The 24,525-nt window shown below is 29.0% G+C and overlaps 1 protein-coding gene across 2 annotated transcripts in view; it reads right to left on the minus strand.

Annotated features, from left to right (window-relative positions):
• LOC141393728 (uncharacterized) overlaps positions 1 to 24,525 on the minus strand; it is a 38,274-nt gene that overhangs the window by 13,239 nt on the left and 510 nt on the right. Inside the window, exons 2-14 of one of the 2 annotated variants that reach the window (XM_073967139.1) lie at positions 21,633 to 24,485; positions 15,340 to 15,502; positions 13,949 to 15,248; positions 13,745 to 13,882; positions 13,504 to 13,679; positions 13,262 to 13,438; positions 13,145 to 13,195; positions 10,864 to 11,084; positions 10,708 to 10,802; positions 10,348 to 10,643; positions 10,164 to 10,285; positions 9,840 to 10,076; positions 9,708 to 9,771 (exon numbers count right to left, since the gene is read on the minus strand). In XM_073967139.1, the coding sequence (XP_073823240.1) occupies positions 9,708 to 9,771; positions 9,840 to 10,076; positions 10,164 to 10,285; positions 10,348 to 10,643; positions 10,708 to 10,802; positions 10,864 to 11,084; positions 13,145 to 13,195; positions 13,262 to 13,438; positions 13,504 to 13,679; positions 13,745 to 13,882; positions 13,949 to 15,248; positions 15,340 to 15,502; positions 21,633 to 24,439 (5,847 nt within the window). In that variant the 5' untranslated portion in view covers positions 24,440 to 24,485. Of the gene's footprint in view, positions 1 to 9,662; positions 9,772 to 9,839; positions 10,077 to 10,163; positions 10,286 to 10,347; positions 10,644 to 10,707; positions 10,803 to 10,863; positions 11,085 to 13,144; positions 13,196 to 13,261; positions 13,439 to 13,503; positions 13,680 to 13,744; positions 13,883 to 13,948; positions 15,249 to 15,339; positions 15,503 to 21,632; positions 24,486 to 24,525 lie in introns of both variants that reach the window. The other variant, XM_073967138.1, reaches the window with a different exon arrangement.

The following is a 24,525-nucleotide window of genomic DNA, read 5'->3' on the forward strand; positions in this document are numbered from 1 at the left end:
CAGCTTACAGTGCAGATGGCAATTCCAATGGATTTGACTTGTCCCTCAAATTTCTTCTAATAGATGCAATGTCCTGTACATTTTCTTCATCATCAAAAAATAATTCCACCGAACTTATCATTTTTTGGGACAGCAAATAAAACTTGACGATCCGAAGATTCAATGGGCAGGTTATATTCCAATCTTGGGTTGTTTTCCAAATTTGCTCGAAAACTCAGCCAAAATATTAAAATATTGTCCAGAATACACAAAAGAGTTATCCAAAGCGCAATTATTTTTAAAATGTTTTTTTTTTGGCGAATAGAGGTCACAAGTTTGAAAAAACACTGATCGATAACATGTTTATCGACCACCCAGTTGAGTTGACATTAATGGTACAACATTTCGTCTCAGTCGTGCAGACAACTGACAACGCAACTCAAGTTTAGTGGCAATACAAGATAGACCCATAAGTCTGGTAGACATTTCACGATTTGCAAAATGTGGACCAAATCGGTTACTCCCTTCAAGAGTTATCGTACGTAGGAAGGAGTGGACCGATATAACCCATCTTCGAATATAAACTAAGTTTGGACAAAATATTACGAAAGCCAAATTTTGGATCGAATCGGTTGATCCGTTCGAGATTTATCGTGCGCTCCAGCCAGCCAGGCACACGGACGGACATTGCTCTATCGACTCCAAATTGTCTGAAACACATTTCGTCCAAACATACTTGAGGTCTAAAACCATTATTGCGATGAGGCATATTTTTCCCGTATGAAAGTGTATATACCCTCGTTAGCATAAATGCTGAGGGTATAAAAAATCCACGAGTTAAAAAAATATTTGTAAAAAATCCACGAGTTGAAACATTTTTTTTTTAAATGCACGAGTTGATTTTTTTTTTTAATATTTGTAAAAAATCCACCAGTTCAAAAAAATATTCTTTTAAAAAATAAAAAAATATTTATTTATTTAAAAAATGTTTTTTTTAAAAAATCCACTAGTTGATAAAAATATTTTTTTAAAAAATCCACGAGATGGAAAATCTTTTTTTTAAAAATCCAAGAGATGGAAAATCTGTTTTTAAAAAATCCACGAGTTGAAAAAAATATTTGTAAAAAATCCACCAGTTGGAAAAAATTTTTTAAAATGCGCGAGTTGAAAAAGAAAATTAAAAAAAATCCACGAGTTAAAAATTTTTGTAAAAAATCCACGAGCTGAGAAAAATATTTTTTTAAAAAATCCACAAGTTAAAAAAATTATTTTATAAAAATCCGCAAGTTAAAAAAAATCCAGTTAAAAAATATTTTTTACAAAATCCACGAGTTGAAAACATATTATTTAGAAAAACCATGCCTTAAATAATATATTTTTTATTATTTATTATTAGACATCGGATTTTGCATATTTGCATATTTTTTAATATTAAAGATACGAAGATTCTGATTGGCCCAAAATTCGTTTCAAAGAAATCTAAATTCAATGGCAGGGTCATATTTCGTATTTATTTTGCATATTTGCATATTTTGCATATGCACAAAATATGCAAAAAATATGCAAAATATGCAAAAAATATGCAAAATATGCAAAAAATATGCAAAATATGCAAAAAATATGCAAAATATGCAAAAAATATGCAAAATATGCAAACAGATTTTGGCCGAAAATCGTCATAAAAGTTGTAAAATTGTCATTTAAAGTTAGAAAAAACATCAAAAAATACATAACAGTGTTCTAAACTAAGACTGTTGACCGTATAACGTCGATTTTTTCAGCAGATTAATTTGTTATTGAGACCATTTACGACAGTGTGGTATAGGGTATAAAAATATGGTATCGTAATACCATTTTTTTATTATTAAACTGTGTAAAAATATAAAATTTGATAAAATATCAAACGTTTTATGTAAAATGCAATATTTTCTTTTTTGTAGCATCTTAATTTAATTTGTAGCATTGGGCTGGTTTTAACTCAAAGGACCAAATCGATCTCTGATTTTTTAGCCAGGGAGCCGCCTAAACCTTTTAGTATTGCTAGATTTTAAGATTGCCAAAGTTTGAGCACAATTCGAATATGTTAACACGTGGTACTGGGGCCTCGATGTTATGAAAATCTATTTTTTTTGCTATTTGGCGACTTCGACGGCTTGTATATGTGGAACGGCTAAAGCTACTTACGCATTTCATTAAAAGCTATTCTATTCTTAACATTTCTTGATAAACAACAAAGTACGTAAGTGTTACTGAATTCGAGACAAATGGTATCTATTTAAAAAAACAACTTTTTTCTTCCTATATTATCTTTCCTATATTATCTTTTTCTTCCTATATCCATCAAACGTTTCCCTTTTCAAATGCAATTTTGTGTTGACAAAGAGGGACATTTGTACATTCATTGTATGGCTTCAATGACAAACGCTTACATTTTGTTCATACATATTTTAATTTACTTATGCCCGTAATTTCAACGTCTGGGTAAACGGGTAGTTAGCTACCTATTAGTTATCTTTACCTACGTGTTTGGTAATTTCTACATGCAATTTACCGAGGTGTGTAAATTTTGAAATCATGTGATAATATTGGTGATTTTCATTCATGATTTCGCCAAATCATTGCCACTTAGAAGTGTTTTACAACTTTTAACACATTGGCAACGATTAACAAGGTAAAAGGTGTAAGTAACACGGCCGTTTTTGACTCGATAACGTTACCTATGCGTTGAAATTATAAAATATTGCTTGCACGGGAGCTATGTATCTGTGAACTCATAGATAACTACGCGTTGAAATTACGGGCATTAAGGGACTGACATAATGTGGGTTTGGAGCCATCTGGGTACAGATGACAACTTCGTGATGAACTCTACTCCTTGCTATGTCGCTCACAATTTTTAAGTTATTTACCACCCCTTACCCCTCCTGGTAATAGATGTTCTGTGGTCAAATTGCAGGAGTTAAAGTTTAATTTCAACAATTAAGTCTCACTTGTAATTATGCCTGGTAAACTTTTTCTAGGAATTTCGGCAGTTGATTTTTGTAAGTTTGGATCGATTATTTCTGGAGAAATTTATATCTTTTTTTGTCGTCTTTTGGATCTATCAGATCAAAAAATGCCAGACCAATAAGTTCAGGACTAAGGTACTACATATGATTTATCATTTTGTTTTTTCCTTTATCTGATATTTGTTTGTGAATGCCTTTCGTATTAAGTAAATCTTCAATTCGGTTTAGGTCTTGTTTTGGACCTAAAAATATTTCTGAATATCGTTTTCACTATTTTTGTATTAAACTCAATCTATTGTCTCTATTCCTTTTTAACCTATTGATAATGTTTACCCAATATATCCTATATTATATCTATAAAAACATTATCTTGTTCATTATACGTTTTGTAAAATCAATAACACAAAGTCTCACTTATAACACTCAGTTGTTGTCGTCTGGGATACCAAATAAATAAAATAGAAAAAACATTCTGGGGGCGAACGATTTAAACGCAAGGTGCTTCTACGGCCTCTTGTTCTTGGAAAGTGGGCTGGGCAGTAGTTTTAAAACACTCTCGCCTACTTCGAACTTGTATTTGTCAATCGCAGACTATTCTTATAGAAATCGCTTGAATATGTTTGTTTGATGTCCGGATGTGCTTCTAAACTTGCAGTCAAAAATCTCTCTCAAAAATTTTCTAACAAGTTTGTACGGTGGTACAGAAGCTCCTCGACCTAATATCTGCTCGAGCTGGTGAGACACCATTTTCTAGGCATTTGTACACTGCTAGTTCTTGTTTCTCCCATGAGCTACTGTCAGTTTCAGGAACGCCTAGGAATTGTCTTTTTACCCCCATGTGATACCAGAACAGCAACCCGTTTTTTCTTCTCTGTTTTGAAAATATTTGGTAATAACTGTTGTGTTTATTTTTCACGCTTTATTTTCCGCTGTTCACGGATAAAGCTTCTAGAGATCTTATATTTGTAAGGATCCTCTCCGATAGTTTCTACTGTAGCCATGGTGATACTAGTAACGTTCCTATACACCAATGACAATTGCATAGTTACGATTTTCTTGAAGCCACGCTTGATTGTTTTCGGGACAGATGGTTCTTCAGATCCTACGATACGTTTAGCATCAAAACAAGACCTAGACCTCATTGAAAATGTATTGAAATATGAAAACATTGACACACAAATTTCAGAAAAGGGAAATAACAACATAATTAATAATCTGTGGTATCTTAGTCCTGAACTTGCTGACCTGGCATTGTTTGATCCAACGGTGCAAAACGCCGTAAAGACCAAAAGGCGACAAAAATCTTAACAAAGCAAAAATTCAAATTTCTTCAAAAATATTCGATCCAAGCTTCCAAAACAGCAACTGCCGAAAATCCTAGAAAAAGGTCTGGCATAATTCTTGTTGTTCAAGAGATAAACCATTAACTCCGAATTTCCAGGAGGCGCAAAGGATGGTAAACAACTTGAAAGTTGCGAACTACATAGCAGAGCGTTCTTCAAGTAGTCAGCTGAACCCAGAAAGCTCCAAAAGCACATGATGTCTGACTCTCGAATAATTTTTTTTTAGAACAAAATGTAAAAGACGTTTGTTTTCATTCCAAAAATTGACAAAAATGAAGAAAACATTTTTTAATAGTCTCCATTTTCGCACAAAGGCGTACCTAGTCACGTTTTTCGAGACATTGGCTTTATTATCTCGAATTCAGTAATACTTACGTATTTTGTTTTTCAGCAAGAAATATTAAGAACAGAATGGCCTTTAATTTTGTGCTTAATTTGGACAAAAAGCTTTAACCCTTCCAGAGAAATGGGTCGCCGAAATCGATAAATAGCCAAAAAATCGAGATTTTCATAACTTTGAGGCCCTCAAACTTTGACAGTCATAAAATCTGACCAAACTAAAAAGTTCATGCGGGTGCCGCCTAAAAAAATTGGTCATCGATTTATTCCCTTTGAACAAAAACAGCCCACTGCTACAAATTATGACAAATAAAATATTGATTTTTACATAGAACGTTTGATATTTTATCAAATTTAATGTTTTTGCATAGTTTAATAATAAAAAAATATGGTATTACAATACCATACTTTTATACCCTACACCACACTATCGTAAACGGTCTCAATAACATAATAATATGCTGAAAAAATCTACACTAAACGGTCAACAGTCTTAGTTTTGAACACTTTAAGTATTTTTTGACGGTTTTTCCAACTTTAAATGACAATTTTACGATTTTTTCGGCCAAAATCTGTTTGCATATTTTGCATATTTTTTGCATATTCTGCATATTTTTTGCATATTTTGCATATTTTGCATATTTTTTGCATATTTTTTGCATATTTTGCATATTTTTTGCATATTTTGTATATTTTTTGCATATTTTTTGGCATATTTTTTGCATATTTTTTGCATATATTTTGCATATTTTTTGCATATTTTTTGCATGTTTTTGATATGACCCCAAATATCGAAAAATTGTCCCTTAAAACGCCTAGATCCAAAATTTGAGTCCAATCGGATAAGAAATAAAAAACATGCAAAAATCCGATGTCTGTTTATTATTATTTGACTTTAAAATATTATTTTTAAAAAATCCACGATTTAAAAAAAAAAAAACATTTTTTTAAAAATACAAAAGTTTGAAAAATGGTTAAAAAACACAACTTGAAAAATTGTTATTAAAAATCCACGAGTTGAAAAAAATTTACGAGTTGGAAAAATGTTTTTTTTTTTGTTAAAAAATATTTTTAAAAAATCCAAAAAAATTACGTGTTGAAAAAAATTTTTTTTTTAAAATCCGCGAATAAGAAAAATATTTTTTAAAAGATTGAAAACGTATTTTTTTAAATATCCGCGAATTGAAAAAATATGTTTTTTTTTTTTAAATTAGCGAATTGAAAAATAATTTTTTAAAGAAGCCAAGAATTTAAAAAATATTTTTTTAAAAAATTTACGCTTTGAAGATATATTAAAAAAAATCACATCTTTTAAAATAATGTTAAAAAAAAAACAATCAAATCATCAAAAAATATTTTTTTTTTAAATTCAATCAATGAACAAATATTTTATGTTTTAAATAATGTTTTATGTTTTAAAAAATCACGCCTTGAAAAAAATATAATTTTTTAAATCCACGACTTGATAAATATTTAAAAAAAAACCGCCTTGAAAAATGTTAGAAAATCCATGACTTGAAAGAATGTTTTAAAAAATCACGCTTTGAAAAACAAACAACCATCTAAAAAATATACACATTGAAAAATATATATTTTTAATCGACGCCATGTTTTGATTTTGAAACTGCGCATAACGTCATCAGGATAAGTCATAGGTTCCTGATGTTGTATGTGAAAATGCGGGGATGGTCTACGGCTATTGTCCAGTGAATATTTATCTGACATACGAGTCCTAACATCCATGGTTTTGGCATGGTCCTAAATAATCTAATGATGGCAGCTACTCCTGATCTGATAAAATTGACTGAATTAACCCTTGGAACTGACATACATGTGTGTATCATGAATTATCATAACAAATTTAGTTAGGATATGGCTAGTTACTTCGATTTCAAGGGTAATTCAGTCAATTTTATCAGATTAGGAGTAGCAGCCATCATTAGAGTATTTAGGACCATGCCAAAACCATGGATGTTAGTACTCACATACAATATCAGGAACCTATGACTTATCCTGATGACGTTATTTTAGTTTATAGTACTAAAATATATAATTTTTCAAAGTCCGATCTGGGTGTTATGTTCTTACGGAGGTGGTCGATTGAATGAAAGACGATGTTTAAACATAACAATCAATTCATTTATTGAATAAAACTTTAAGTTGTTTTATCAGTTGAAATAAAGTATTAATTATGAAGAACAATGAAATATGACGAAATATGTACAGATGAGATGTCTATTAATTGGTGGTTGCGAAGTAACTAACTGACTGTGTACTGACAATGAGTAGAGAGAGATAATAACTTAAAACTACTGATGCATGCAACACTGCTATGATGCTGCCAGATTGTTGCATTTTATGTGGTAGTACTAGGGTTACCCTAATACTGGGTTATCAATATTTTCCCTATATATGTATATTCACCATAGATATTTCAAAAACAGTTTGGATTGAGCACACATAATCTTCTGAAAGAATTTATTATGAAAAAACATCAATATATATATTTTGTGACCGCAGATAACGAGCATGTGAATAAAAACGGTAGAATATGGTCCTAAATCATATATAAAAAGCAAAAGCTTCTGGAGATAATAAATATTATAACCATAAATTTCTTTTGTTCAGAGACTCATAATGAAATTTGATTTGAAACATTTCTTCTTTTGACACAAACCCCAAAAAGTGCGGTATTTTAAAAGATTTTGGCTCAGTATGGAATAAATTTTAATTAAGAGTCTAAAAGTGTAACAAATAATTTCTACCTATAATATCTAATTTTGTAACGTCATTTTCTTAACAAAGTATTTTACTCAGTTTGTTCTAGGACTTACAATGAAATTTTGAGTAGAATATTTTTTCTTTTAACACCTTTCGTCTAGAGCAAAATTTCATGTTACTTTAATGCATCAACTCGAAAAAAGAACAAAACAAATTTATTCAAAAAATATTTGGGTGTTTTGTTGGCAAACTTGATGTATATATTTTCTTGATATATATTGCAAATACATATTTCATTTATTCGGCGACTTATATTGAAATTTGATGGAGATTATTTTTGTCTTTGACGTCTTCTATCTAGAATGAAGTTTTGTGGGACAAAACTTAATAAACTCAGATAAAGTACAACATTAACCCTAAAACGTGATTTTACTTTTGGCAAATTCCTGGCGTTTAGGTACGATTTAGAGTTTTGGTGTTTTCGGAGACCTATAGTAAAATTTTATGACAAATAATTTTGTAGAATATTTTGATCTGATACGATTACATTTTAAAGGAGTTTTTAAAGGTTTTTGAAAAAAAGGGACCAAAATGACCCCTTTAGTGACTCGCATGAGGGTTAATTTTTTTTTTTTTCATAAAAAGAGTAATATTGCCAAAGACACTTTATATCTAAAATGCAAGGATTCCAAGGAATACGATGTCGAATATTTCAAAACCTGTAGAAATGGGCGGAACTTGCCACGCCTATTTAGGTTACTTCCCGACGTAAACTTTCAAAACGCCGATACACGTGTCTTCTTTTTTTCGGTCCTCTTTCATAATCTGTGCGGGGTTTCTTGTAATTTTAAAAAACAGTTCGAGAAAAAAATTTGTAAAAAATCAACCATTTGAAAAAAATATTTTTAAAAATCGACGATCTGAAGAATAGTTCTTTGTTTTTAAATCGACGAGTTAAAACCCCGATATAATGAGATTGAGATAATGTCATTTTAGTTGGTCACAGTGTGATTTGGCGTAGTATGGTCTGCAACCATTATTTCCATGGGGCACATTTGCTATCGCACAGAGGGGAAATTTGTGTTAAAAGTTGATCGAAAGCCCTAGAAAGCTCATTTATAGCCGGATTGATATAAAATTTTGCACAAAGCATATCTTCTGTACAAGGATTAATCCTATAGAAAATAATGGAAATCGGTCCAGATTTGGATGCAGCTTCCATATATATTCGCATCTGATATGAGATAAAAATGCACCAAAATCACTGAAATTTGACACATGCAACCTGAACTAGCCTAAAAAAACATTGAGCCAATTTTCAAACAAATCGGTACAGATGCATATATGTATAGTCCCATATACATATATTTCATTCCAAATGTTATTTTTTGAAACTTACTTAAATTAAATTTTTCTCAATTCACATGAGAAAAGCCGTGAATGTTTCTGAATAATACAAGCATATTTGATAGGTGTTGGTTTATTCTGACAAATAAGAGCCCCGGTTATAAGGCGGAACAAAATTTAGTGTGAGTAAACCTTGCAATAACACATAAAAATATTTCATATTTTAGTTAAGAATAATTAGATTTTTTCGGAATGGCGCAAATATGCGCAATTTTTTATGATTGAATCTGATATTTGAGACTCAAGCGCATAAAACATTAGAAGAAACTATGGTCGGGAAACGACGGGGAAATAGACTTTTTCACTATTGAAATTGTAGTAATCTTAAAAATTATCATAAAAAATTTTCATAAAGAGGATATGTATCACCATTATTAAAGAGCAAAGATGTAAAATCAATCTGAAAATTTTAAATGCTAATCTTGTTCGGAGACTGTACAAAAACAATAAATCTTGAAAAATAGAAATTTTCGCGAAAATAATGTCATTTTAATGTTCACCTAATTTCTTAGTTTTCGAAAATTTACTTTTTGTTTTCAGTATGGTTGAGTTCAATCGACTGCTGCATTGGATTGGTTAATCTTACAAAGTCGAGGATGGTTATAGCAAATGTAGAAAAGAGTCTGGTTGCCGTTTATCAACATTGTTTTTCATAAAAAACAATTTTCATATTTTGAGTTTTGAGCAACTTTAGGCCTATGTTTCCCCTCTGTGTATCGTGACAAAGAGACAAACGACTGAGGGTACACTATTTTTATATATGTAGCTTAGCTCCATATAGAATCTAGTAGTACAATATATACGTATATAACTTAAAATAAACTTAAAAAAAATAAATGAAAAGAAACCAAAAAGCAGTACTCACATTTTTGTTATTATTATTATTAATATTTGCATTAGCTGTACTCACGTCTAGACCAGAGAATGGTGACATATAATTGGCTAAGTTGGGAGCATTAAATTTATTTTGTAACCTAGAAACAAAACAAAATGGTAGCAATTGTAGCTCATATCTTCAGAAAACATTATACTCTATACTCACTCTTCAAGATTTGGTTTTTCATTCAATTCCGAGTTCATTTGCAGGTCCCTCTCATAGGCTGTCCAGGCTTCATTCTTTTCCTGTTCGCTCAGTTCCTGTTCCACCTTATTTTCCAATAAACTATCATGTTCATGATATTTATAAACCAATTCCGGATAAGAACGTAATAATCTAGCCAAAATACTATCTTGGGGTAAAATGGGGGTGGGTCGTTTACTTTTATCGGGTATAGTTAGGCTAAAATTTCACAAAAAGAAACATAAGTAATTAAAGGGAGATTAAAAGGGTTATACGGCTTCTCATGGGCTTCTTTTTCATACTTACATATACAACTCTGCCAATTCGGCCATATTATAATGCCGATCAATTTGTTGTTCATCCACTACCCTAAAGCTCATGGCTTGTTTTGTAACAGAACGTGAGTACACCTTTTCCTCCATGGTACCCTAAAAACGAAGGATTACACAATTTTACACGGTATTTGGAGATGATGATGGCTTTTCCTTACCATTGCCAATAAACGATAAATATAACAATTTCGTTTTTGTCCCAGACGAAAAACACGAAATATATTTTGTTGATCATTTGAGGGATTCCATGAGGTATCCAAGATAATAACACGATTAGCACCGATTAAGTTGATACCCTGGCCACCAGCCTTGGCCGAAATCAAAAACACCCTAGCTCTTTCATTAAGTTGATTATTGAATTCATTAATCATGGCATGGCGTATTGATTTTGGTGTTTTGCCATCTAAACGATAATAGTCTTTGCCCAAATGCCATTGCGTGGGAGTTGTGAGATCTGCAAGAGAAATTCAAAATATTATTTAGAATATTTCCTTTACTTAGTTAAAAAAAAAACTAACTTAATTCTTTGCGCACAGTTTCATCGTTTTCTGTGATTTTTTTAAAGAAATACTCCACAACATTTAAAACGGCCACAAAAGCTGAAAATATTAAGCTAAGAAAGAGAGAAATTATGATTTTTTAGGTTGCTTTAAAATTCAAAACCATTTTCTTACCATTTCTCTCTTTTCTCTTCACACATTTGTAGAATTTTGAACATTGTGCGCAACTTATTACTGGGCATTATCGATTCCAAATCCGTTTGTGTCAATAAACTACGCCACCAATCATTTGTCACCGACATTTGGCCAGTTTGACTATCATAGATATCATCCGGCTGATCATCGTCAGAATTGTGATCTTTTTGCTTTTGACGAATTTCTTTTTTGTTACGTTGCTATATGAAAAAAAGAGTAGATAAATTGATATTTTTCTAAAAAGTATCTAAAACAAAAAATTTAAACAAATTTGCGAAATTTATCTATGCCGCATGAACGTAGATTTTTAAGCCAAACCTTTAAAAATTTCATGATTTTGAAAATAAAAAAGGTAAAAATTTCAAAATTTAAAAAGTTCATGATTTCTAAACATTATCTTTGCAGCATAAACCAGTTCAAAAAAAAAAAAAAACAAATTTCAAAATTTATAACATTATTTCTTGGCAATTTTGATAATTTAAATATTTAAAAATCAAAGTTTTAAAATAAAAAAAAAAAAACAATGAAAACAAAATAATTTGAATTGAACGTAGGAACAGTGGACAAGACAATTCAGCGATTCACTGCATACGAATAATTAAAATTAAAAAATTCAACATTTTGAATATTAAAAAATGTCTATTTTCAAAATTTTAATTTTTATATCTAAAATTAAAAAATCAATTTAAATAAAATTAAATTAAAATTTAATTTTGAAAATTAAATTAAAATTCAATTTTGAAAATTAAATTAAAATTTAATTTTGAAAATTAAATTAAAATTTAATTTTGAAAATTACTTTTTTTGATTTTCATTCAATTAAATTTTTTTTTTTCAAAATTCAAATTTTTGATATTTAAAAATAAAGGGATTTTCATTCAATTTTTTTATTTTTAAAATTTTGAGTTTTTCTATAATTTTAATTTAATTTAAAAACTATAAAAAATAGTTTTTTTAATAAAAAATTTAAAAAATAGTCTTTTATTATTAATATTTTCAATTAAAGAAACAGGTTCTTATAATATTGAAATTAAATTTAAAAAAATCAAAATTTGAAAACTTGAATAAAAAAATTTGAAAATTAAAAAAAAAACAAATTTTTGAATTTTTAGAAAATTTAAATGTAAAAGTAAAAAACTAAAAAATTCAAAATTAAAACTAAAATAACTAAAATTGAAAAAAATCAAAATTTTGAAAATTAGTAGTTGAATTTAAATAAAATTAAATTTTGCTCTGTTCACAAAAAATAAACATTTTGAAAATTTGCTTTTGTCATTTTTTAATTGTTTTAATTTAAATATTTTGAATTTTCCTTTAATTGCAATTTAATTTCTTTTTTAAATTCAATTTCAAAAAAATGATAATTTTGTTTTTTTTTTTAAATAACAAAAAATTCAAAAAATTTAAAAAATTGAAAATTCAAGAAAACAAATTTTAAAATTAAAAAAAAAAAAACAATTTTATAAAAAATCAAAATTTCGAAAATTAAAATATAAATAAAAACATTAAAAGTATTATAAAAGTGAAATTAAAAAATTTTTAATATTCTTTAATTATTTTTTGTCAAATTGATTTTTTAAAATAAGACTCACTTTGGCAGTATTTTAATTTTCTTCTTGTGAGGTATTGTAACTTATGGCCTGTTCCTTTAAGACGATTCGAATTCAAATTCTTTCGAATTACTACCAAACTCGTGTTGTAGGAAATATTTGTTTAATAAAAAAAACAATTCAAATATTTTTTTCAAAAAATAGAAGTTTGGTAGTTGTTCGAACGAATTTGTATTCGAATCGTCTTAGTGAAACAGGCCATTAATCTCAGTTTTGTTGTATTTAACTTATTTTTAAAACTTTGACAAAATTCCAACAAATAAACTTTTTTAATTTTCAAAATTTGCAATTTTTCTATAATTAAAAATTCAAATTTTTAAAATTTGAATAAAAAAGTCGAAGCTTTGAAAATTAAAAAAAATTAAATTAAAAAAAATCAAAAATTAAAAAAAAATAATTTTGAAAATTAAAGAAAAATTCAAAATGTGTAATCATTAAAAAATCTACATTTTGAATATTGACAAAAGTAATATTTTTCAAAACCTATATTTTTAATTTTAAATGGAATTCTCGAATTACAATAGTTTCGAATAACATCTGAAAAAGATGTCCTAAGAAAACTTCTTCGTATCAATGAATACATCCCGATTCTATTTTAGTTCGATGATTTGGGATCTCATTTAATCCTACCCAAAGACAATAATACATACCGAAACAGCATTCTTCCATGCATCTTCCAAAACTTTAGGATGGGTCCAAATCTGTTATGGAAGACAAAACATACTCCATTAATAATAGCTAAGATTTTATTGAACCTCTTTATCTACCTTACGCAGGCAAGTATAATCGGTAATAAGACCCTTGCCACGATAGTGTTCATCACGATTTTTAATAGCATTTAAAATGTGTTCGTACAAATTATTTTGTACATCAGTCATGGGTATAAATAGTACATATTCGAATTTTTGGGGCAAGAATGTTTTCAACAACTCGGCTTCTTTGCGCTGGAAATACAAAAAGGCGGAGATAAAAAAATTACCATCGAAGAAGTTTCAAAATACCTTCATACCTGAACAAATTTCGATAGTTTTTTGTGTAAAACAAACGATCGCTGCTTCATAATTTTAATATCTGTCTTACCAGAATCTTTATGTTGACCATTTTTAATGGGATTGGCATAGAGATTGGCAAATTCTTTCTCAGTACCCAAAAACAAGGGTTTAATAAAGTTGACCATGCTGTAATCTAGGGAGTGAGAGTGGAGAAATGAGATCAAAATCATTGCCGTGAAGCTTGAAAGTTACACTTACATTCTTTTAAATTATTCTGTATGGGAGTACCGGTTAAAACAATACGTCTTGGTGTAACAATTTGGGCCACAGCCATACTAATGGCCGACTTACTATTCTTTATAATGTGACCCTCATCACAGATCACTAAATCAGCACCTGTTCAATGAAAGAAACCCCCATTATTTTATAAATCATATTTTAAATATCCTTGGTACTACTTACCAGGCTGTAAAAGATAATTATTAACTTTTTGCCGTATTTCCTCCAAGCGATGTGCACTAATATTGCCACGATTCTTATAGGAATGATAAAAGACCAGCGTACGAAATGCCTCATAACCAATTAACAAACAACCGGCGCGATTATGATTTGCCTGTGACCATTCATGTAAAATACCCAGCTTCTCATTGATGTCCGAGGTATCATTAAATGTGTACACCTTTAAATTCTTTTGCCTTAGTGGACCCAGCCATCGTATTATTTCATCGGCCCAATTCATAACGGTACTTTTGGGACATAAAACTAAAATTTTTGTTGTTTTCAATTCCTTATAGGATATCACAGTATGTAGGAGGGCAATTAATTGCAGAGTCTTTCCAAGACCCATACAATGGGCCAAAATACAACCAGAACCGGTGCTCTTCTTGAGAGCATCCACACCACCATAACATGAATCGTACATAAAGCGAACACCATCAAATTGATGAGGTTTGAGCAATTTCACAATACTTGGATGTACCTTAATAAATGTTTTTGTATCTTTAATATAGTCCAAAATGAGATCTTTGTTTTTATCCACATCAGGATGGTCTTTGAGGACTTTATCTAGCATTTGGTGTTTCTTTTCTAGACGGGCTATACGTTCATTTTCCTGTTTTTGTGCCTTTAAAGTTTCCCCCGCCAATTGATCTGGCCGTAGCATGGGTTTTATGGCCCTTGGCTTGGCAGATTGATTGGGCTCGGCATCAATTTCTTCCACATCGGTATTGTCACTTTCGGAACTCAAGCAAATAAGTTCTTCATCAATTTTACTAATACGTTTACGTTTCTCGGCATCGGATAACATTTTATCCAGTTTTTGGGGCCGAGTGCCACGTTTGCGAAACAATAGATTATCATTCAGCAGCTCCATTTCAGATGCCGACACAGGATCGCCATCTTCATTATCTGCATCTTCCGCCTTGGCTTCTTCATTGTCTTTTTCTTTGAGAGACAAATCGGTGGCTTTTTCTTCCTCTCCTGCTTTACCTTCCACTTCCTTATCACTGTCCAAATCAATTTCATCATCCTCATCTATTATCGCCTCATTGTCACTGTCATCGACAACAAAGTTTTTAAGAAATTTATCAACTAAAGGTGAGTTCTTGCCACTTTCATCATCCTCTTCAGATGCAGCTAGCAGATCTTCATCCTCATCATCTAACTCTTCTGAATCGGTACTGGATTCATCTAACATTTGACGTTTTATGTCTTCATTGCAACGTTCCAGAAATTGTTTTTCCGTAATGACTTCTTCCTCAGCCTTAAAGAAATGGGAAATTTTTTTTATTCAAAATTTATGTTTGAATTTGAATAGTCAAAAAACAGCATGTCTAGCCATGTTACATACTCACTTCGCTTTTAACATCATCATCGGAACCAAATTCAACATCCATAAAATCAAAACGATCATTTTGATTTTTAGCCGGTGGTACCTTGGCCTTACTTTTGTCACTGATTTTACTTGAGCCACTGGCGGGTACGCTGCGCTTGGACAAACCGTCAATGTTGAGTAAACTAAAATTGAAAACAAGTAAAAAAGTATCAGTCGGCTTTGTCGACAGAGATATACCCTCAGCCTGTATATATTGAAACAATTTTTTCTCAAAAAACGTATGTATTTAGGGGTTTTTAAAAATTTTGGGAATTTGAACCGACAAAAATGTTCATTAGGATTAGAGATCAAAAGTTTTGCTGAGGAGATACTAAAAGGAATGGATCTACATTGACCATTATGGAAGTGGATCTCCAGCCACTACATATGGTGCCATTGGGGGTTTTTACACCCTTCGGGATGTTTGCTCAAGAATTATGGACTTGCACCTGAAAAAACGTTTACCATCGTAATTAAGGCAGCGAATGTAAGTTGCTTCAACAAAAATCAAAGTGATCCGATAGCAGGTCTTAAAGTGAACTTATCCGAAATTTTGTGTGGGAGGTACACGATGGAGTGGACAAATATAGTCCATATTTGAACCTGATCTATATCTAGTAGATATATTAGGATGTGTAAAGTATGGACCAATTCTGCCATTCCCTTCAAGAGTTACCGTATGAACCAATTTTCCGAACATTTTTGAACTTTTGTGGGGGAGGTACCTGAAGTAGTGGACCGATATGGCTTATCTTCAAACGTAAACTATGTTTGGACAAAATATTACTAAGGCCAAATTTTGGACCGAATCGGCAGATCCGTTCTAGAGTTATCTTGCGCTCCAACCTTCCCGCACGGTGTCATAGGGGTTTTTTTGCAACTTTCAGGCTATTTTCTCAGGAAGTATGGACTTGCCCCTAATGAAACTTGTACCGTCGTATGGAGGGCAGTGAATACAAGTTGCTAAAACAAAAATCAGAGCGATTCGAGAGATGGCCCTAAACTGAACTTTTCCAAAATTTTGTGTGGGAGGTACCCGGAGGAGTGGGCCGATTGAGTCCATAGTGAAACCTTATCCATCCATCCCATCTTCGAACTTAAACTAATTTAGGACAAAATATTGCGAAAGCCAAATTTTGGACCAAAACCGTTCATCCGTTCGAGAGTTATCGTGCGCTCCAGCCAGCCAGACGGACGGACATTGCTCAATCGACTCCAAATTGTCTGAAACACATTTCGTCCAAACATACTTGGGGTCTAAAACCATTATTTGCCCGTATGAAAGTGTATATACCCTCGATAGCATAAATGCTGAGGGTATAAAAAATATTTTTCAAAAATCCAAGATTATTTAAAGAATATTATCAAAAATCCACGATTATTTAAAAAATATTTTTAAAAAATCCGCGACTATTTAAAAAAAATATTTTTAAAAAATCCATGATTATTTAAAAATATTTTTAAAAAATCCACGATTATTTAAAAATATTTTTAAAAAATCCACCATTATTTAAAAATATTTTTAAAAAATCCACGATTATTTAAAAATATTTTTAAAAAATCCACGATTATTTAAAAAATATTTTTAAAAATCCACGATTATTTAAGAAATATTTTTAAAAAATCCACATTTATTTAAAATAATATTATTTTAAAAATCCACGGTTTTTAAAAAATATATTATCAAAAATCGACGATTATTTAAAAAATATTTTTAAAAATCCACGATTACTTGAAAAATATTTTTAAAAAATCCACGATTATTTAAAAAATATTTTTAAAAAATCCGCGACTATTAAAAAAAATATTTTTAAAAAATCCATGATTATTTAAAAAATATTTTTAAAAAATCCACGATTATTTCAGAAATATTTTTAAAAAATCCACGATTATTTCAGAAATATTTTATAAAAAACCCACGATTATTTCAGAAATATTTTTAAAAAATCCACGATTATTTCAGAAATATTTTTAAAAAATCCACGATTATTTCAGAAATTTTTTTTAAAAAATCCACGATTATTTAAGAAATATTTAAAAAAAACCACGATTATTTCAGAAATATTTTTAAAAAATCCACGGTTATTTCAGAAATATTTTTAAAAAATCCACGATTATTTCAGAAATATTTTTAAAAAATCCACGATTTTTTCAGAAATATTTTTAAAAAATCCACGATTATTTCAGAAATATTTTTAAAAAATCCACGATTATTTAAGAAATATTTTTAAAAAATCCACGATTATTTCAGAAATATTTTTAAAAAATCCACGATTATTTCAGAAATATTTTTAAAAAATCCACGATTATTTCAGAAATATTTTTAAAAAATCCACGATTATTTCAGAAATATTTTTAAAAAATCCACGATTATTTCAGAAATATATTTAAAAAATCCACGATTATTTCAGAAATATTTTTAAAAAATCCACGATTATTTCAGAAATATTTTTAAAAAATCCACGATTATTTCAGAAATATTTTTAAAAAATCCACGATTATTTAAGAAATATTTTTAAAAAATCCACGATTATTTCAGAAATATTTTAAAGTATCCACGATTTTTTCAGAAATATTTTTAAAAAATCCACGATTATTTCAGAAATATTTTTAAAAAATCCACGATTATTTCAGAAATATTTTTAAAAAATCCACGATTATTTAAGAAATATTTTTAAAAAATCCACGATTATTTCAGAAATATTTTTAAAAAATCCACGATTATTTCAGAAATATTTTTAAAAAATCCACGATTATTTCAGAAATATTTTTAAAAAATCCACGATTATTTCAGAAATATTTTTAAAAAATCCACGATTATTTCAGAAATATTTTTAAAAAATCCACGATTATTTCAGAAATATTTTTAAAAAATCCACGATTATTTCAGAAATATTTTTAAAAAATCCACGATTATTTCAGAAATATTTTTAAAAAATCCACGATTATTTCAGAAATATTTTTAAAAAATCCACGATTATTTCAGAAATATTTTTAAAAAATCCAAGATTATTTCAGAAATATTTTTAAAAAATCCACGATTATTTAAAAATATATTTAAAAACCCACGATTATTTAAAAAAATTTTTTTTTTAAATCCACGATTTTTAATAATATATTATCAAAAATCCACGATAATTCAAAATATTTTTAAAAACCGACTATTATTTGAAAAAATATTTTTAAAAAATCGACGACAATTCAAAAAATATTTTTAACTATCCACAATTATTTAAAAAATATTTTTAAAAAATCCACAATTATTTAGAAAATATTTTTACAAAATCCACAATTATTTAAAAAATATTTTTAAAAAATCCACAATTATTTAAAAAATATTTTTAAAAAACCACGATTATTTAAAAAAATATTTTTAAAAAATCCACGGCCATTAAAATACTATTCATAAAAAATCAACAATTATTTAAAAAATATTTTTAAAAATCCACAATTATTGAAAAAATATTTTTAAAAATCCACAATTATTGAAAAAATATTTTTAAAAATCCACAATTATTTAAAAAATATTTTTAAAAAATCCACGATTATTTTTTAAAAAAATATTTTTAAAAAATCCAGGATTGTTTAAAAAATATTTTTAAAAAATCCAGGATTATTTAAAAAATATTTTTAAAAAATACAGGATTATTTCAGAAATATTTTTAAAAAATCCACGATTATTTCAGAAATATTTTTAAAAAATCCACGATTATTTCAGAAATATTTTTAAAAAATCCACGATTATTTCAGAAATATTTTTTAAAAAATCCATGATTATTTCAGAAATATTTTTAAAAATCCACGATTATTTCAGAAATATTTTTAAAAAAATCCACGATTATTTCAGAAATATTTTTAAAAACCCACAATTATTTAAAAAATATTTTTAAAAATCCACAATTATTTAAAAAATATTTTTAAAAAATCCACGATTATTTAAAAAATATTTTTAAAAAATCCAGGACTAATTAAAAATATTTTTTAAACCCCACGATTATTAAACAGATATTTTTAAAAAATCCACGATTATTAAAAAAATATTTTTAAAAAATCCACGATTATTAAAAAATATTTTTAAAAAATCCACGATTATTAAAAAATCCACGATTATAAAAAATATTCTTAAAAAATCCACGACTATAAAAAAATATTCTTAAAAAATCCAGGTTATTAATAAATATTTTTTAAAAATCCACGATTATTAAAAAATATTTTTAAATACCCACGATTATTAAAAAATATTTTTAAAAAATCCACGTTTAAAAATATTTTTAAAAAATCTAGGAATATTTAAAAAATATTTTTTTTAAAAATACACGATTATTTAAGAAATATTTTTAAAAAATCCACGATTATTAAAAAAAATGTTTTTAAAAAATCCACTACTATTTAAAAAATCCACGATTATTTAAAAAAATATTTTTTAAAAATCCACGATTTTTATAAATATTTTATCAAAAATCCACGATTATTTAAAAATATATTTTCAAAAATCCACGATTATTTAAAATATATTTTTAAACAACCACGATTATTAATATTTTTAAAAAACAACGATTATTTAAAAAATATTTTTTAGAAATCCTCGATTAAAAAACCACGATTATTTAAAAAATATTTTTAAAAAATCTACGATCACTAAAATAAAGTTATCAAAAATCCACGATTATTTAAAAAATATTTTTAAAAAAATCCCCCACTACTTAAAAAATATTATTAAAATATCCATGATTATTTAAAAAAAAATTTAAAAAATCCACGATTATTTAAAGAAATATTTTTTAAAATCCACGACTATTTAAAAAATCCACGATTATTTAAAAAAAATTAAAAAATCTACTATTTTTTTTCGATTGTTTGAGTGGAGTATTCCCCCATTGGCTCAACTTCATTTATTACCCTCTATTACAGAGAGTAATGTTTTTCAAAACGAACTGACAGTGTTGCAAAATTTTACTGATCGCTACCAATATCATGATTTCATCCCGGCGAAGGGAATTATCAATTGGCTTCTCAGTTTTTGAAATGATGCCTTTTTAGCGAAAAACCGAACTCTTTAAGTGTCTAGTATTCTCATATGAATGAGAATCACACTCACTTTTCGTGCTGACATGTTGCAAAATATTTTGATTTTGGTGTTTCTTTGGAAAAGCCGAAAAGTGAGTGTGATTCTCATTCATATGAGAATACTAGACACTTAAAGAGTTCGGTTTTTCGCTAAAAAGGCATCATTTCAAAAACTGAGAAGCCAATTGATAATTCCCTTCGCCGGGATGAAATCATGATATTGGTAGCGATCAGTAAAATTTTGCAACACTGTCAGTTCGTTTTGAAAAACATTACTCTCTGTAATAGAGGGTAATAAATGAAGTTGAGCCAATGGGGGAATACTCCACTCAAACAATCGAAAATGAGATTGAACTTCAACAATAAACAAAACAAACAAAATCTACTATTACTTAAAAAATCCACGATTATTTAAAAAAAATTAAAAAATCTACTATTATTTAAAAAATCCAAGATTATTCTGAAAATATTTTTAAAAAATCCACTATTATTTGAAAAATATTTTTAAAAAATCCACGACAATTTAAAAAATATTTAAAAAAAAAAAACACGACAATTTAAAAAATATTTTTAAAAAATCCATGATTATTTAATAAATATTTTTAAAAAATCCACTATAATTTGAAAAAATATTTATAAAAAAACCACGACAATTTAAAACACATTTTCAAAAAATCCACGATTATTTAAAAAATATTTTTAAAAAATCCACGATTATTTAAAAAATATTTTTAAAAAATCCACGATTATTTAAAAAATATTTTTAAAACCCCACAATTATAAAACAAATATTTTTAAAAAACCACTATTATTTAAAAAATATTTTTAAAAAATCCACGATTACATAAAAAATATTTTTAAGAAATCCACGATCATTAAAATACTATTCTTAAAAAATCCACGATTATTTAAAGAATATTTTTAAAAAAACAACGATTATTTAAAAAATACTTTTTAAAAATTCACGATTATTTAAAAAATCCCCAATTATTTGAAAAAATATTTTTAAAATACCCACGAGTATTTAAAAAATATTTTTGTAAAAAATCCGCAATTATTTAAAAACTATTTATAAAAAATCAACGATTATTTAAAAATGTGGGAAACTTAAACTGCACTTGTTCCATAACCAACCAACCGGGAAAATCCATTTTAGGCCCTAAACTCTTTTCATTAATTCCACCTCTTATTAGTATTCCAACTTACCGTTCAATTTCTTTATCGTTTTTCTCATCCTCATCCATGGAGTGACGCGATTTCCTTCTCTTTCGCTCCGTGCTAAGATTTTCTTTATCACTTTCACTATTTTCGGCCAAGTCTTCTTCATTGTGACTTTTACGTGATTTCTTTGAGCTAAGGGTGGCATCATCGTCGGAAAGCGGCGATTTCTTCTTCTTTTTGGGTTTGAAAAATATGTCTGTATCGCTATCACTATCGTCATCGTCATCAACACCATTGAGATTTGAGGACGCTTCAATTCCCACTTCGTTGGCTGGTTCCTCCTCCTTTTCACTTTCTTCATCCAACGAGGAAGTGGGTGAGGAATTTGTCTCCCTATCAAATATTTCCGATTGGACATACTGCGATAAATTAATACCATCATCATAGTCCAGAAAATGATTGTTGGTCAACGACTGTTGGCTAGTGGGAGGAACTTTGAAATCTTCACTTGCTAAATTATTTTCATTATCCGAAGGAGATTTCTTAATTGGCTTAGTTCTCTTTTTAATCTTTTCTAATTCTTTTTCATCTTCTGAACTTGATGTTATTCCACTAGATGCCGAAGATTTATCCGAGGCTTCTAAAACACTTTGTTTAGCTTCCTGATTTAATTTACGACGCCTGGCTTTTGGAATTTTCTTGAAATCAGTTTGCGTCTCAACATTGCATTTGTTGGCATCCAATGACGTATCGTTACAATATGGATATAATTCATTGCGAAAATACTTCATTTGTTGTTGTATATATTGATGAAGTTTCACTTCAATATTTGTTGTGGCTGCCGATAAATATTCACAATCTCTTTGCATGTTTGTGGCGAAATTTTTCAGTTTTTCTATAAGTATATAGCAAACATCATCTTTGGATTTTTCTGCCGTTGCAAGTTTTCCAGTTTTACAAAGGATATCAAATTCATTTTCAAATAAGCGATGTTCCAAGTTTTCAGAACAGTTATCGGGTAGGGTTTTTGATACAAATTCCTCAGATTCTTTGGCAACTATGGAGCTAACAGTCGTTTGTGAAATTTGTTCCGAATCAGTTTGACTCAATGATGGCAGTTCTGCTTCCTCTCCATTTTGATTTGGATTTTCAACATTTTCGTTTATTTCGTCATTAGCAGAATTTCTCTCCTGTTCCTCTTCTTCCACCTCATTATCCGAAACTCTTAGATCTTCCATATTTTCCTTTTCTCCTTCTAGTCCTTCTTCTTCAATATTATCTTTGCCTTGAGATTTGTTTTCATTTTCCAATAAAATATTTGACACAATTTCCAAAGCATTCTCATTTTGTTTCATAACTTCATCGACACTTTTCTCCAAAGTATCCATTAAATTTTCTTCATTTTGATTTGTAGCTTCCTCTGCCAGATTTTCATTCTCATGTTGGGCTTGTTCCTGCTCGACCTCTTTCTCTATATTTTCCTCCTCCTCTTCGTGTTCCATTCCGCCTAGATTCTCCCCGGATGGTTCTTTGTTAATTTCCCTAGATTCTACTTCACTTATCTTCTGCTTTTCCACAGCTTCCAAAAGTATATCAATTTCTTCATCATCATCAAAGAATTTGTTGACTAAATTTGATAGTTTCTCAACATTTTTTGAGGAACTTTTATGCACAGCAAAATTTAGTAGATTTCTTTTCAGAACCTCTATCTCATTTCCAGCTATTACCTCCTGGGAATAACAATGATCACTATTGACAATAGACAAGGAACTCGTTTCATTTTCCTTTTGGTTTTGATTTTCAACTTGTGCTTCTTCTTCTTGCATAATTTCATCATTACACTGACTTTCCTGTTCTTCTAAACATCCCAATGACATTGCAGAAGCATTGCTGAGAATATCACCATCATCATCGTCATCTTCATCTGGTTCAGTTTTAACACCGATACCATCCTTCTTTTGGCTTGTCGAAAGTTCTTGTTTAGTATCCAATTTTGTGGCATAGACTTCCACCTGACACAATTCATTATCGTCATCATCATCCAAGGTAATGGGTTCACCATAGAAATCGGCATGGATATCTTGACTTAACATCTCCACATTGCCAATAGTTACCTCTTCTTTTATGTTTGTATTCTCATTTTCTGAAGTTGAAGATTCTGCCTCAATATTTAAATTTGTATTCTCTTCATTTTCCTTGTCTTTAGCTGCATCATCTGCCGCTACATCTTGTGGCATAGGTTCTTGCCGATTTTCTTCAGTACTTGTCTCCTTTTCAAGACTGTTGTCTGAAGATGTTGTACTAGATTCTAAATTTGGTCGCCACTCTACTCCGGTTTCCATTTCAGCATCCAATTCTTTTTTAAATATTTCCAATATTTCATTTTCTTCATTGGCCAAAACGGAAATATTATTTGTCTGGTCATTGGTTAACGTGGTGGTCGTATCATTTCTTTGTTCCTCTTCATTTGCTAAAATATTTGTCAAATTGTTTGCAGCTTCCAGATTGTTGGCCAAGACGTTTAGATTTTTTGCTGGTTCTTGTGCCGCTTGTTCCGGTTGTTGCTGTTGCTCTTGCACCAATACATCCTGTGTTGAAGTATCATCTAGTACACTTTGTATTAACATATCCCAACTTGTTGGAGCTTTGTCGTTAGTACTATTATTATTTCCGCTACTGGTTGGGAAGTCTGTTGAAAGATTTGCCTCCAACTCTTCTTGGGTCACACTATTCAAATCATCATCCATTATATTTGGTGGTCTATCGAAAGGATTAAGACAGTTTACGTTTACATTTTCCAGACCCAATACCAAATCCAAATTGGTGGTGTTGTTGGACGCTTCTTTTTCCATGTTTGTTTATCTTTTTCGTTGTTGTTTACATACAACACCAAGTTCTCTGCAAAAAAGAAATTGGATATTTTAATTATCAACATTAT

Source organism: Musca autumnalis, unplaced genomic scaffold (assembly GCF_047663935.1).
Source record: "Musca autumnalis isolate F117 unplaced genomic scaffold, ASM4766393v1 scaffold_2, whole genome shotgun sequence".
In the NCBI taxonomy this organism is placed as follows: Eukaryota; Metazoa; Arthropoda; class Insecta; order Diptera; family Muscidae; genus Musca; species Musca autumnalis.